Below are 15,608 nucleotides of genomic sequence, written 5' to 3'. Positions count from 1 at the left end.
GTGAGGACCCCACGATGTGAGGACCCCCCAAGACATGAAGACCCCGTGACATGAAGACCCCAAGACCCCCACGATGTGAGGACCCCACGATGTGAGGACCCCCACAACATGAGGTCCTCATGATGTGAAGACCCCAAGACCCCCACGATGTGAAGATCCCACAGCACAAGGACCCCACAATGTGAGGATCCCACGACCTGAGGACCCCACGATGTGAGGACCCCATGACATGGACGCACCCCCCGTGGTATGGGGACCCTGCAACTTGGGGACCCCACCAGCCATGCCTGGGACAAGGAGGACATGACTCTTCCCGCCCCATAGCCTGGTGTGGTGCCGCTTGTCCCGATGCCCACCCCACGAGCCCCACGGGTGTTTGTGGGACCCCACAGCTCAGCCCCAAGGAACTTACCTGCAGCCCCCTGCCTGCACTGGAGCCCACCTCTGGGTGGAGGCCAGGAGGTCGTTTTCTAACCCGGTGCAGGTGCGGTGGGCTGAGCGTGCCCCATAAACCCACCGCAGCAGCTCTCATCAGCCGTCAAGGAAGCAATTTGGGTGGAAAACGTGGTGCCAGAGGGCGGCAGAACACGGGTGGCCATGGGGACCGTTGTCCCTACGAGCCTCCTGCGCTGCCTCCACCACCACGCCGTGGTGAGGCTGGGGAACGGAGCCCACGAGACAGGGCTGTGAGGGGGGCCACACGCGGCTGTCCCGGGGGGCACCGTCCCCAGCTCAGCATCCCCAGGTGTGTCCCGCTGCCCCGCCACGGCGTCCGGGCCAGCCTGTGCCAGCGCACCCAAGGGTGCCTCAGGCCACCAGGGCTGGGTGACAACAACCGCCCCACGGCACGAGGGGGTGAGGAGGGAGGGGAAAGAAGAGCCAGAGGCACAGAAAGTTATCAGAAACGTGTATTTTTTTTTTTCCTTTTTAATAGTAAACCTCTTTACAACAAATATAGTGAAAGAGTTTCCAAACAAAACTCATAAGAATTTCTCATGATAATTATTATTATTAGCATTTTTTATCCTTTTTTTTTCTTTTTCTTTTTTTTTTTCCCTTTTTCTTATTGTGGAATATACAATAACGCATCACCATACAGCACAAAAAAAAAAAGGAATATTGAAAAACCAAAACGGACGTCTCAGCCACGTGCTGCGGTCCCCGGGAAGGAGCCACTGATTGTCACAGCTGGGGACGGGGACACCCCCAGGGCTCGGGAGCCCCTTGGCCAGGCGGGACCCGAGGGTGCAAACACTCAAAGGAAGATGCAATTGGTCAAAGATCCCGGTGCAACGCTCGCAAGATCTTGGCGTAAACCCTCCCTCTCCCCGCTTTGCCCCCCAAAAAGCCTGCGCGTGGTGGCGGGACCCCCGGTCCCCCCGGTCCCCCCACCCTGTGCCCCTTCCCCAGGGCAAAAGCAACGTCTGCCCCCCCGCTGCCGCAGGACCCCTCGACTCGCGCACACACACACGCACACACACAGCTGGAGGAGCATCGGGGGGGAAAAAAAGGTTAAAAATATATATTTATATATTTATAGATACACAGTTTATCTTTTTTTTTTTTTTTTAATTGCTTCTTGGAACAATAAATAAAACTACGGGGAGAGGGGGGAGCGCACGTCCTGGTTCGCTTCTACCTGTGCAGCATCCTTGGGGAGGGGGGCGAGGAGCGGAGCCGCCTGGGACAGCGCAGCCGGGCTGGGCCGTGCAGGAGATCCGCTGCCCACTGCGAATCTACACTTTTTGGGGGCATTTTTATTTTATTTTTTTCTCTTAGTGCATCATTTAAGGGGTCTATCCTATCTTACAGAGGTTGCTGCGGACACCCCGGAGCTTGCTACCACCTCCTTGAGCTACAGGTGACCGGAGGGACACGAGGGGGCCACGGCACAGCCGCGATGCCCCCCCACGATTTCAGCATCCTATTTGCCTGCAATTTGCTTCAGCAGAGCCGCAGGACATCGCCGCTGTCCCTACGCCCTGGGCACATGGCCAGGGACGCTGCAGAATCCCCAACCCCAGAACCCCCCCTCCCACCACCAAAAAAAGCCCCCCCAGGCTGCCCCCGCCGTGCCACCCTCTTCTGGCTCGAGGTTTTACAAAAGGCATCGCTCTTTGAAAACACGGCTGAAAAACTCCCTCGGGGTTCAGTGTCGGGGACCCCTCGGCCACTCCGAACCCGGGGTCTCTCCACAATTCCCGCAGTAGAACCCAAATCGGGGGGTCCTGGGCTTGCCCCCCCCCTCCCCCCCACATTGGCCCCATTTGGCCGCATCCTGGTGGGGTCCGGGCTGGGCAAAGCAGGAGCAGGGAAGAGCCAGGGGGTAAAACAAGAAACAGCTGTACAGTTCGGCCATGTCCAAAGGCAGTATTATTACAATATACTCTGACAAAAATATAATCTCATTTCATATCAATACAACAAAAACCAGTTTTCTGTACTGTTACCATTGCTAACATATCGAAACGCGCTATTTACAGTTACAGTAGCCAGGTAAAATCCTACGAGAGGGAGATCAGAGGGAGAGGAGGGGAGAAGGACGGGGAACACGAAGGGAGGAGCGGCCCTCCTGCATCCCGAGCATGGCTTCTGGCTTCAGGCAGGGGAAGGGGGATGGAGGTAGTGAGCACACGATGCTCGTCTGGGGGCCTGGAGGGGTTTGGGGGGGTTAAAAAGGAAAAAAAAAAAAATAATAAAAGGAAAAAAAGGAAAAAAAGGGAAAAGGAAGAAAAAGGAAAAAAGGGAAAAGGAAGAAAAAGGAAAAAAAGGGAAAAGAAAAAAAAAAGGAGAAAAGTGAAAGGGAAAAAGAGAAAAGGAAAAAAGTGAATGGGAAAAAGTGAAAAGGAAAAAAAAAAAAAAAGAAAAAGGGAAAAAAAAAAAGTGAAAAGGACAAAAAAAAGTGAAGCAAGGGGAGGAGAAGGAAGGACAGAGTAAAAGTGATGCCAAGATGGGAACTGAGCAAACCTTCGGCTGAAGCCCACTGGCACCGTGGGCAGGGAGAGGGGACGGGGATGGGATTTTGTCACTTTGGGTGCTTGAGGTCCCCGGAGGACCCCGAGTGTCACCCTCAGCCGGAGGGGACGGGCAGGGGGGGGCAGCACACGTCACCGCGATGCTGCGGGCAACGCAGCACGATGCTCCAGCACCGGTACCGCCGGGCAAACCGGTGCAAAAAAAAAAAAAAGGGCAGGAGGTGGAGTTTTTAAGGATTTTTTTTGTTGTAATTCTGCGTTTTCCCTGGTTAGGCGAGAATTTGAAGGGCGGAAAGTGAGGAAGGGGAGAAAGCGTCCCCCTCCTCCTTGCCCCCCCCGCTTTGCGGACCACGCGCATCCTTTTTGCGACCAGCTCTGCTTCCAACGCTTCCACCCACCGGGGGCAACCTCAAATCCCCACCCTGAGCACCGGAGGCGATGGGGGGCCACGGAGACCCCTGCCCGGAGGTTTGGGGTGCCCCTGGCACAGCCACAGCCAGCACCAGCACCCCGTTAGCAGGGGGCCACCCCGTCCCTCCGCCAGCCGAGCACCCTGCAGCCCCCTGCGTATTTTGGGTGCCCCTCCGTACCCTACCACCCGTTTTTTTTCCCTAAATATCCTACACCCGGGTTATTTCTCCTGAGCCCCTCTCTGCACAAGACACCCGTCTGAGGCCAAACCCCACTCGTCGCATCACCCCCCCCACCCCCCGTCCCATCCCAGGCACCCCGAGGGGAGCCGCGCACCCGGGGACCCCCCGTGGGTTTCGGCATCACCCTGCAGAAAGCCCCGGTGGGATCGGGGAAAGGCCAGCAGCCCCCAGATCAGCCAGCACGGGGGGGGCCCGAGCCCAGCCCCACCTGCACGGAGCCCCCCCAAGAAGAAAGAGGAGGAGGAGGAAGAGGAGGAGGAGGAGGAGGAGGAAGCCGGCACCGGGGTCTTGCACCGGGTTACCTCTGGGTCCGGCCCGCGGCGTCGAGCCCCCCGGCCGTGCGCGCTCGAGGGATCCACGGAGGGTTCAAGAAGGTAAAGATCAGAAACAGGCTTTGGTAAGTAACCACACTTTTAGAAAGTAATATATCATTTTTGAAACATATCAGTGCATACTTCTTATATGAAAATATACACAATTGTATTTCATTCTCCAAAAAAGGAACAATTAAAAACAAAAGCAAACTAGCCCAAACACAATATATTAGCTGTTTTTTTTTTCTTCATGCATTTTACACCTTTATAGCCTTTGAGAATAAATAAGCTCCATTTTGCTTCCACATCTCTAAAAACTGCAGCATTTTAACTATTGTCATTTAAATCGTGCAATTTTTTTGTTTTTTGCAACACCCCTTCTTAAAAAATGGAAAATATATATATATATATTTTAAAACTAAACCCTATACAACGCAAAAATTCCAAATTAAAAAAAAAAACAAAAAAACAAAAAAAAAATTATACACAATTGTAACTGTCAACAGTACAGATGAGCACGAGAAATAAAATTATAAGATCAGAAACGTATTTATAGAAGCACGAAGGAGGGTGTTGGTTTCTTAGATTGTCGTTCTTCTTGGTGTCTTTTGAAAATTAGGAGGAGTTTACTGGACTCTACAGTCTGTGGGGAAAGGAAGGATGATGGCCCGGACGAAAAAAAAGAATACCCCAAGCCCCCGATGAAACGAACGGAGAGACCCCCGACAAACCAACCCCGAAATCATTTCGCCCACGAGCCGTACTTGCCCGTGGCACGAGCCGGGGGTCGTCGAGTCCCGGGGCCGTGCTGCTGCGGATCCGCTCGGCACGAATCGGCTCGGCACGGCTCGGCACGGCACGGCTCGGCACGGCACGGCTCGCCCCTCCAGGTGGATCCGCGTCCGAGTGCGTTTTTTCTGGGTTTGTTTTGTTCCGTTTGTGGGTTTTTGTGTTTTTTTTTTTTTTTTTTCCTCTTTTTTTCCAGGCTCTCAGCTTCAAGGTGTGAGCGCGGGAGCCGGGGCGCGAAGTCCGTGAGCAGAAATGTTTCGTTGCCCCCCGCCCGGCACGGCCGCGTGCCGCTGCTCGGCGCCGCGCGGTGCCCGGCGCTCCTCCCGCTCCCCCGGCGGGGCGGAAAACGTTTGGTTGTGGTTTGCTTTTCCTCGCAGGACGGTGAAGAAGGAAAGAAAACAAAATGATACCGATGAGACGTCGTCGTCAATCCCGCCTAATTTCCAAAGCAAGGCCGTGCAAAGAGCTGCGGTGCGGCTCCGCGGGGCAGAGCCGGACGGTGACGGAAAGCGGTGGGGAGCGCGCGGGGGGGGGCTCCTGCCTCCTGGACGGACGGAGGGACAGAGGCACGTCCTCCCCCCGCCCCCCGGCTCGCGACACGAAGCCTCCCAGTACGCCCCAGTAAGCGCTGGGCAAGGCTTGGGGCGCGGGGAGGGGGGTGCTGCAGCAGAACGGCACAAAACCTGCCGGGAGCCTGAGGGGGCTGCCCGACGCCTGCCCGAGTCCCTCGGGGGCGCCGTGCTGGATCGGGGAGAGGAAAAGCGAGAATTTTTCATCAAAAAGAAAGAAAAAATGTGGGAACGGTTTGGTACTTCAAAGCTCTTCGTTAGGAAATCTCCGCCCGGCACGTCCCTGGGTGAGCCGGCGGCACGTGGCATTGCCCTGCGCGGGGATTTTGGGGTGAGAAGCGGCGGGGCCGGGTCGGGGAAGTTTTCGTGATGCTTTTTCCAGCTGGTGGCTCGTGCAGGGACAGGAGGAGCACCCCGTGCTTCCCTGCCCGGCCATCGCTTCTCCTAGCCGTATCTTGCCACCTGATTTCTGGAGGACATTCGGTCGCCTCGCCTCAGACGACTCGCTTTACGTTCACTCCATCACAATCGTTTACTTTTTTTCTGCTGTTTTTCCAATTAAGACACTTTGGGAAAATCACAATGGGGGGAAAAAAGAAAAAAAAAAAGGCGGAAAAAGTTTAGAAAAACACCAATTGGCTTCTCCTTTGACATCACCCGAGCACGTTTTCACGCAACGCTCCCCGTTTCAGCAGGCTGGGCTGGAAACCCCCACGCTCTGCGGAGGTCTCCGGGAGGAGCAAGAGCCGGGGGGGGGCGGGGGGGAAACCCTCTGGGAATTTTCGGTCCTCTCCCCACCGCGCGGGCCCCAGGGCAGCCTCTGCCACCAGCCGAGGCGTTTGGGCAGGTTTTGTGCCGTTTTGCAACCGCGACCTTCAGCGGAGGGGTGGGGGGGGGGAGCGGTGCCGGCGCGAGGGATGTCCCCGAGGTCACCGAGCGGGCGGCGCGCCGGGGATGGGGATGGGGACGGGGATGGGGACGGCATCCCAGAGCAGAGCGGCTGCAGGGGAAAGCCTGAAAGGCTGCGGCACCCAGGGGACCCGCCGGAGCAGCCGGCAGCACCACGACTTCCCCCCGTCTCCCTCGTGCCCTTTTTCCTGCCCCTGGCTCACGCGGCTGAGGCTGCCGCAGATTTTCCGCGTGGCTCATCCCCGTCTTCCGAGGCCTTCGGGCGAAACCCCAAGGGGGTTATTTCAGCTGCATCCCTAAATAAACGCTATTTGCTCCTACTCCTCTAATTTAAAGCTTTGACCCACGTGGGCTGGGAATGCATTTTGAAATGCATTTGAGCCTTTTGTTTGGTGAAAACCGTGATTTCTTCAAAACCAGCGCCACCACCGCCGGGCACGAGCCGGGCTCCACCCGCACCCCGCAGGACGCGGCCAGGAGAGGTCAGGGCAGGTTTAACGCGACTGCGGCCAGGCGCAGTTCCCTTATCTGCAGGAAAAGATGCTCTCTGTAGCTAAGTTTCAACCCAAAAGTCAGGATTAAGCCTTAAAAATCTGCCTCTCGTGCCCCCGACACCTTCCCGTGGCGAAGGACGCGCGCGCTGCGCTCCATCCCGGCAGGAACCCCGCTCCTGCCCGCCGCTGCCTGGGGACCAGCGGAGGACGTGGCCCTCGGGCGGCCTCTTTTTGGGGAGGATTTTCAGCCAGATTTCACCTGGCCGAGCCTCCTCTCCCTGCCCCGGGGCTCTCGGGGCAGCACGAGGCGTTCCGGGGATGCTCAGCGCCTGCCAGCACGCGCCCCATCGCCCCTCGCCCCCCCGCAGACGCTCTGCTCCGGGGATGTCCCGACCCCGGGACCCCTCGTCCCCGCTGTCCCCGCAGGGATGAGCCCCGCCGGGGACCCCTCCTTCCAGCACGGACGCAGCCATCCGATTTTCGCCGCCCCCCCCCCCTCCATCCCCATCCTCGCCGCCCCCAGCCGGCCTCGCCGCGCGCGCCGCCCGCTGTGCTAGAATGAATGCCTACAAAATCCTAAAGCTATTTCTCAGGCAGTTTATGATAATCTCCCCAACCCCAACCCCAACCCCTCACCCGTTTCACCCTGTAGCCCTCCCCCCCCACACACACACACCCCCTCCCCTTCCCCGCTGCGAGCCGGCGGAGCCTCCCCGATCCCCCCCCGAACTCCCCCCACCCCAAAAAAGGGACGGCGGGGACCCCGTTATGTGACCCAGGTATCCAACCGCATGCGCTTCACCGAGGGGCTCTCCCCCTCGGGCTCGCTGCTGGGGCGCAGGAGCCCCAGGGAGGAGCCGAAATCGGCGCGGGCGGGATCGTCCCGCTCGCTGCCCTCGTAGGAGCTGGTGTTGCTGCTGAGGCTGTCGACGGGCGAGCGGCCGGTGGGCTCGTGCCGGGGCTGGTGGGGGAAGGTGCTGAGCGGGGTGGCAGTGTTTCGTTCCCGGTTGGGCGAGACGGGCTCCGACTTGATGCTGATGTTGGGGTTGGTGTTGACAGTCAAAGTGGTGGTGTGGGACAAGTGGCTCCCTTGTCTGGGCGTCCGAGGGCGGGGAGCGTGCGAGGAGGAGGAGGAGGAGGAGGAAGAGGAGGAGGAAGGGGGGAGGTGGAGAAAGAGGTGAGGAGGAGATAACGGGAAGGCTCTCGTTATTCATCACGGCGGCGGCGCTTCGCCCTCCAAGCCACTGAGCTCCCAACCCGCGCGTCGCGGAGGAATGGGCCGCCACGCTGCCGAGCCAGGATTAGACCCTGCCCAAGCCCTTCTCCACCAGCACCCCGCGTTCCAGCCCCGATCCCACCTCCAGGCCCCGGACACACAGAGGACAGAGGCGCTGCCGTGCCCGCGTGGGACCCAGGCACCCCGGGGGGAGAGCCAAGTGCCGGCTTCTTCCTCCTGGGCAAGCCTTGGGGCTGCCACTGAGCCCCTCTCTCTTCAACCCCTGCCTCACAGCCTTTGTGCGACCGAGGGCAAGGAGCTTCGACCTTGGTTTTGACTGAAACGCCCTGAAAAAGCTCCGGCCGTGTGGCTGCTTTGCTCCTGGCTGCGAGCAGATCCGTTTCTGCACACCTGCTCCGCGAGGGAACCGCACGGGACTTTTTAAGCCGAGCAATTCACCGCCAGCGCTAGGAGTTACCCCCCCGGCACCAGCGGGACCGCTCTTCACAGTCACCTCATCCTGCCACGAGCACCTCGCTCCTTCTGCCTCGCCGCGGTCGCCGTCACCGTGGGTCACCCCAGGGACTCTGCTCCCCCCCGCCAGGTGAAGGGAGCGATGCACCGGGACCCCCCCCCCACATCTCCAGCCACGGCTCTCAGAAATCCCCCGGGGCTCTGACCTCGCCTGGGGCCTCCTGCTCACTGCCAGGACAGCGGGGGACAGGCTCCCATTTCCCTCTGGATGTGGGTTTTGTTTTTTTTTTTTTTCTTTTTTCCTTTCCCAGCACGAACTGAGCCGCCCACGGCTCCCGTGTCACTTACATTAAGTTCCCTAGCGAGACGGGAACGAGGTGCTGCTGCTGCTGCTGCTGCTGCTGCTGCTGCTGCTGTTGCTGCTGCTGTTGCTGCTGCTGCTGTTGCTGCTGCTGTTGTTGTTGCTGCTGTTGCTGCTGCTGCTGCTGCTGCTGCTGCTGCCAGGCAGAGATGTTGCCAAGGGACAAGCCCCCGGGTGAGCTGAACGCGGGCAGCGAGGACAACTCCGCGCTCGTCAGCTGATAATCTGCAAGGGAAGGAGCAGCAACGCCAACGTGAGCAGCAGCACAGCTGTCGCCGAGTCCCACGGCAGCGCTGGCCACGGGGAACCTCTCTCCCAGCCCCGAGGCACGAGATGTCCCCCCCCCCCGTCCCCCCGGGAGACCCCCATCCGGCCCCCACCGCCCGCTGCAGCCCCCCAAAAAGCACGGGGGCCGGTCCAAGGAATCGGCGTCTTCACCGGCACATGGGGCTGGCGAGCCCGGGGACACCCCCTCCGTGCCCCCCAGCCCTGGCAGCACCGGGCAGGGGCAGCGGGAGCCAAAAAGGGGGGGGGTGGGGGGTGAGGGGGGGGCACCCCAGGGCTCCGCGCGCCCCCGACCCCTCGCTGCGCATCAGCAGATGGCGCTGCCCGGCCGCCGGTAGGAGGCAGGAGCCGAGGCCGGCCTCCGCGGGGGCGCAGGGAGGAAAAGTGGGATGCGGGGGGGGGGGCATGGGATGGAAGGGAGGACGCTGGGGGGCAGGGAGGCTGCTGGGCGTTGTAGGGAGGGCACGGGGAGGAAGGGAGGCCACCAAGATGCAGGGAGGCCACCGGGGCGCAAGGAGGAAAATGGGGGTGCGGGGAGGACGCTGGGTTGTAAGGGGGGGGGCACGGGGAGGAAGGGAGGCTGCTGGGACGCAGGGAGGCCACCGGGAGTCAGGGAAGAAAACTGGGATGCAGGGAAGCTGCTGGGATGCAGGGAGGCTGCTGGGATGCAGGGAGGCTGCTGGGTTTGTAGGGAGGGCATGGGGAGGAAGGGAGGCTGCTGGGATGTAAGGAGGGCACTGGGAAGCAGGGAAGGCAACTGGGATGTAGGTAGGGCGCTGGGATGCTGGGAGGATGCTGGGATGGAGGGAGGCCACTGGGATGCAGGGAGGCCACTGGGATGAAGGGAGGCCACCGGGCTGCAAGGCAGAAAATGGGGCTGCAGGGAGTGGTGGAGCACCGGGGAGGGAGCTGCTTATCCAGGGGCCGTCCAAAGCCGCGACCGGCTCCGTCCTCGGAGCCACGTCTGCATCTGATACGGCCACCCGCGGACGCTCGGCCGCCGAGCGAGCCCGACCCCGACCCCGCTCCTCCCTTCTCCCCTCTGTCATTTCGGGCGCCTGTGGTTTCAGCCCGCCCCCCCCCCCCCCGCCCGAACCCGCCCGCGGCGCACGGAGAGGTGGCTGCGAAGGCACTGAACCGCTGCCAGGGCCGGCGGGCTGGTGGGAGGCACGCCCTGCGCACCCTCCCCGCACCACCTTCCTGCCCCACACGTTTTTTTTTTTCTCACCCCACATCAGTTCGGGGAGCTCCCGGCACCCCCCCCGACCCAAAGGTCCCTCCAGCAGCCCCAAGCCGCCGGGTTCGGCACCAGCCGGCTGCGGTGCCGGCACCAGGAAGGGACCCGGGAAGGTCCAGGTCAGATCCGCGGCCCCAAGCGGAGACTTCCCAGCGAGTTGGCAGGTTGGGAAGAATGAGGGCCAACAGCCAGGGCACGGGCTTGGGGTTCTGGCAAGGACCCCGCGGCGATCCAAGCCCCCGCAGCGCCTCCACCAAACACCCTGGCCACGGACACCCCAGGCGCCCGGGTGGGCATCGCTTCTCCACCCGTGGCTCATCTCGGGAGGAAAAGAAATCCCAAAAGCTGACCTTCGGCCCCAAGCCACGTGGGCTGGCGGCAGCGCGGGGCCCAATTAAAGCCTATTTTGGGGATTTGGGCAATAGGCAGGCTTCACGGTGGCCGAGGACGACTTCCACGGGAGGAGAGGAGCCTCCCCGCCACGCACAAACATCTCCTGGGCAACACCTACTAATTACGGCAGGGAGTTCCCAGCACGCCTAGCCCGGGTTCTTCCAGCCCAGCAGCTTTCGACATTTCATTTTTGCAAACTTTTCTCGGCGCAAATGCCAGAAGGAGTCAGGCAGGAAAGCCCTGAAGCCTCCGGGATGGTTTGCCAAGCCCTCCGCTTAAGCTCGCGCCCCCGCCAGCCCCATCTCTGCCCAGGAGCAGGACGGTTTGCATTCTTCCCCAGACTTTTGGGTCCCCGACGCTCATTTTCGTTAAGCCCCTGTTACAACATCGCCCCCAGCTCGCCTTGAGCAGGGCGTCGCTGCGATTAGCAGCCGCTCGACAGCACCTCCGCGCTGCCAGCACCCGGCACTGGGCTGCAGCACCGGGATCGTGCCCTTACGGCGCTTCTGGCGGTACCAGCCAGCTGCCACTGTATTTACAGAACGAGCTTCCCCTCGCTTTTAATCCCGTGAAGCTCCTGGACCTCACCACGCCTGGCAGCAGGGAGCTGGGCGAGCGGTCACGGAGCCGCCCGGGGAGCGCCGGGCGCGTTTTCCCCTCGGAACTGGGGGGGAAACCCCCCCCCCCGGGGCTGCGCGCTCCTTACCTGTGTTGTAGGCGGTGGGCATGGCCGAGAAAGGCAGCCCCTGCGTCAGCAGGCTCGGGGTGGCCACCGAAACCACCGGCGTGGTTAAAGAGTGGGTCGCCTGGGAGACACCTAACCGCTGCGTGTTCTGCTGGGGAAGCGAACGGAGAGCTTGTTACGAGGCGTTGCGCTGCGCCCTGCTGTCCCACCCCAAAAAATCCGCCCCCCCCGCTGCCCCGAGATGCCCCCCAGGCAGGTCCCGGGGCTAAGCAAACGCTCTGGGTGTTCCTCCCTGCAGCACGAAGCCCACCGGTGAGAGAATTTTAGGAGCCTTGGGAGGTTTGGGGGTGTTTGGGGGGGCATCGGGGCATTTCTCTGCTCAGGGCTGGGAGGGCGCAGCCTCCGCCGCTGCAACGGCCTCCGGAAGGCTCCCATCCTCCCAGCTCCCTTCTGATGTGAGGAAAAAAAAAAAAGAAGAAAAAGAACAGGAACAGGCCCTATTTTCCAGAGGACGCATGTGATTGCTGTGCTGGGAGAAAGGCACGGAACAAAATTGGCGCTGGCTAACGCCAGGACTGACGCCTCCTCCTCCTCCCCGGCCTCCAACGCGAGCTGCAGACGCGAGCACCGGGTTGGGAAGGCGATCCGGCATCCTCACACCCAAAAAACCCCGCGCTCGGCAGCTCGTGGGGCTGGTGCCCTCGTGGGGCTGGTGCCCTCGTGGGGTTTGGGGGGGGCTCGGGCATCAGCGGGGCCGCTGCGGAAAAATCCTGCCCTTGGAGGGGCGCGCGCCGGCCTCCCCCCCGGGGTTTGAGACGCAGCTCCGTGGGCGGCTCGGATTCAGCCCTGTTTACAAGGCAGATAATCTGCGCTGCCTCTGCTTGATCTGATTTAAACCGGCCTCAAGAGGCTTGCCTCTAAGCTGCAGCACCCCGGCACACGTCACCCTGCCGAGACCGGGACGGTGCCCGGCTCCCACCGCGCCTGGCACCAGGCCACCGCGTCCTCCGCAGCACGGCGGGCACCGGCGTGGGGTCCCTGGGGCTCCCGCGGCGTTTTGGGGCTGGGCAATGGTCTGCAGCCTCTCAGGGCCCTCGCAGGGTGCTGCAGCCACGCAGGGAAGGCGATTAGCAGGGTGCTAATTGCTAAAGCCCCGGGGGCCGTCGGGGAAGGTTTGTCCTGGCGCGCATCCCGCTGGCACGCGTGGGGCAGGGATGCTGCAGGGAAACGCCGTGGCGGTGGGCTCAGCCCCATCCCGTGCATGGCAAGAGCGAGCAGGATGCGACCCGCAGCCCCCAGCCCCTCCGCCTGGGGGTGCCAGCCCCGGCTGTGCTGCGGGGAGCCCCCCCCCAGGTTTGATCCCGATGCATGCAGGTGCCGAGGCGTGCAAACTCCCCCCCCCCCCCCACAGGTGCCAGGCAGGTTGCAAAGCGCTGCGAGCCCCCCAAAGCTTCCCCCAAACCATGCAGGCATGCCCCAAACGTGCAACCGCCATGCTCATGGGGAGCAGACCCTGCAGGGACACGGGGGGGGGGCACCCCCCCCAAACCCCCCCCCCCCTCAAAAAGCCCCCCGAGGAGCCGGAGGTGACCCGCAGCACCCCGGTGGGGACAGCGGGGCAGATCGCGTGCGGGGGCAGGAGGTTTAGGATGCGTTTTCTGGGGAAACTGAGGCACGGCGCTGCCAGGGAGGGGAAGGCAGGAGGTCTGGAGGGCACGGGGAGCAGCCGAATTCATCCGCCAAAGCCCTGCTCGGTCCTCGCCCTGGCCAGGAGCGTCTCCTCGCAGGCCGCAGAGGCTTTTGGAGAGCTTTTCCCTGGCCGCGGGAGCCGCGTCCCGCAGCGGCCCTCGCCCCGTCCTCGCTGCGCTGCCCTGCCGCCCATCTGCCCTGCACCAGAATAGCAACGGAGCCGAGTGAATCACGGCCACCAGCAAGGTGCCGTTCACTTTGCTGGCAGGAAAAAAAGAAGAAAAAAAAAAAAAACAGGGAAAACTGCCACGAAAATAACAGGGAGAAAGGCCCCTGCGCACAAAGGGGGGTTGGAGGATTCACTCGGGCTTTAAATAACATCCTCCCCACGGGAAGAGCCTGCCTCGCCCCCCCGCCGCTCCTGGGGGGGCATCGGGCCACGTTTCCCCACGCCACAAGCTGCGGTGGCCCCGGTGAAGGTCAGGGGTGGCACACGGGGACCTGGCTGAGCCCCTGGGGGGAGGCCAGCAGGGTTTGCGCTCACGTCCTAGCCTGCGATTCAAATCTTCCTTCTGCTTTCCCTAAAAAAAATTCACTTTTTCTCGGGCCGGGGGCAGCGGTGCCCATGCCGGTGGCTTTCCCAGCGGAGAGCTGGGGTGGGACGCGAGGACAACGGGGACGAGCAGCCCACGTCACCCCCCCGCCACGATGCGCACTCAGCAGGCAACTCACCAGAGCCAAGTGGTCCTCCGTCTGCCCGCGCAGGAACGGGGAGAAAACCGAGAGGCACCGTTAACCCCGCTGCCCGTGCCCTCCGCGCGCCCCCCCGCGGCAAAGCCCCCCTCCTCCGGTGCCCGGCACGGGGCCGTGCGCCCCTAACCCGGCCCCACGGAGCCCCCCACGTCCCCCCCAGGCTCACCAAATGGTGCATGAGCCCCTTGCCGCTCTGCGAGGTGATCACGCGCAGGTCCGGCTTGCGGCTGTTGGCGGCCAGCTGGGCGCCGTGCGAGGGCGGCGGCGGCGGCGGGGACTTGGCCGGGATGATTTTGCCCAAGGTGCTGCCGTTGGAGACGGGGAGGAGACCCGGCGAGGCGCGGGCGCTCACGTAGCCGTTGCCTGTGTGTGGGGGGGGGATAAACGGGCACGAGAAGGAGGTGAGAGCGCGGCCGTGGCGATGCCCCAGGGTCCCCCCTGTATGGAGAAGTGGCCCCGAGCCCCCCCGCAGCCGGGCAGCTCCTCACCCCCGGGACATCACCACAATAACCAGCGGTAACTCTCGGGGCCATAACTCCTCGCACTGCTCCAGCAGGGCACCAGGGCCCTGGCGAGGGGGGGGGTGGAACTACTCTTACGGTCACTTTTCAGGCCCCTTTTTTGGGACCGGAGCAGCGAAAAGGGGCTGCGGCGGAGCAGAGGAGCTGGTTCACTGATCCCGGTGCCCCTTTGAAGATCTGAGCATCCCTCCTCCTCCTCCTCCTCCCGCTGCTCCACTTAAGGATTTTTATGTGCAAAGAGGGAAGAAAAAAAAATAAAAGAAGAAGAAAGGAAAGGAAGAAAAAAAAGATTTAAAAGGAAAAGATTTGATGAACATCAGGAAAGGAATAAATTGGATCAGATTACTGTTCTGATGAGGGTTTTTTTTTATTTTTTTATGAATAGGCCCCAAAGATAGAAAGGCGTTTAGCAATCACCAGGATTCAGCCCTCATATTCATTGCACGTTAGACCGGGAAAAATAGGTCGCTGATTGCATTATTAATCACATCCACCATGGCATTGCTACATCTGCATTTCAGCAGGCGGCTGGTGGCAGCGGCACTGCCCCGGCACGCTGGCAACGCTTGCGGCAGCGTCCCTGCTGGAGGGGACCGGCCCCCGGCCCCGAGCAGCGCGTGGGGTCCTGAGCATCGCCTCCGTGCGCCGGGAGCTGCTCACCATCAGCGTGCAAAGCCCCCGGCTCCGATGTTCGTGACATTTCCTGGGTGACCTTCACCACCCGCGGCGCATCCTCACCGCCGGTGGCAGCGGCTCGGAGCCGTGCCAAAGCCCGGAGGTGGAGGCAGAGCCCCCAGAAGCGTTAAAAAGCAAAATTTTCCTTGCTAAGGTGGTGCTGGCACCGCTCCGAGCGCGGCTCCCATGGCAACTGCAGCTCGGAGGGACGCTGCCACCCCCCTGCGTGCAGCGCTCGGGGCGGTCTGCCCGGGGGAGAGCCCCCTGCCCCGCCGGCACGAGCACCGTGGGGGGGGGGAATGCAGAAATGGAAGAGAAAGAAAAGTCAAAAATGCAGAAAGGGAAAAAGGAAAAAAAAAAAAACCTGAAATGCAAAAATGGAAAAGAAGAAAAAAAAAGACAGAAATGCAAAAATGGAAAATTAAAAGTCAGGACTGCAGCGAGGCCCCTTGCTGCTGCCCCCGCGTCCCCGTCGCGGCGAGGCCGGGGGTGGGCAGGGTGCTCGCCCCCCTCCCCGAGGCACCGGGGACGCTGGATCCGGGGACGCCGCCCGCATCGCTGCGGGATCGGGGCCAGAGGCATGGCGGCCGATGACTCAGAGGCAGCAGGTGACGGT

At 61.7% G+C, this 15,608-nt stretch overlaps 1 protein-coding gene across 14 annotated transcripts in view; it reads right to left on the bottom strand.

Moving 5' to 3' along the window:
* Positions 1–4,165: 4,165 nt before the first annotated feature.
* Positions 4,166–15,608, bottom strand: part of MEF2D (myocyte enhancer factor 2D) — a 69,521-nt gene continuing 58,078 nt past the window's right edge. For 9 of the 14 annotated variants that reach the window (XM_035346725.1, XM_035346731.1, XM_035346722.1 and 6 more), the window contains 5 exons: positions 13,963–14,159; positions 13,776–13,796; positions 11,376–11,505; positions 8,742–8,979; positions 4,166–7,797 (listed from right to left, as the gene is read on the bottom strand). In XM_035346725.1, coding sequence (XP_035202616.1) covers positions 7,470–7,797; positions 8,742–8,979; positions 11,376–11,505; positions 13,776–13,796; positions 13,963–14,159 — 914 coding nt within the window. In that variant the 3' untranslated portion in view covers positions 4,166–7,469. The remainder of the gene's footprint in view (positions 7,798–8,741; positions 8,980–11,375; positions 11,506–13,775; positions 13,797–13,962; positions 14,160–15,608) is intronic. The other 5 variants (XM_035346732.1, XM_035346730.1, XM_035346736.1 and 2 more) reach the window with 3 other exon arrangements.

Source organism: Oxyura jamaicensis, chromosome 25 (assembly GCF_011077185.1).
Source record: "Oxyura jamaicensis isolate SHBP4307 breed ruddy duck chromosome 25, BPBGC_Ojam_1.0, whole genome shotgun sequence".
Taxonomy (NCBI): Eukaryota; Metazoa; Chordata; class Aves; order Anseriformes; family Anatidae; genus Oxyura; species Oxyura jamaicensis.
The sequence above is the reverse complement of the archived record's forward strand: the minus strand, read 5'-3'. Positions and strand labels throughout refer to the sequence as shown.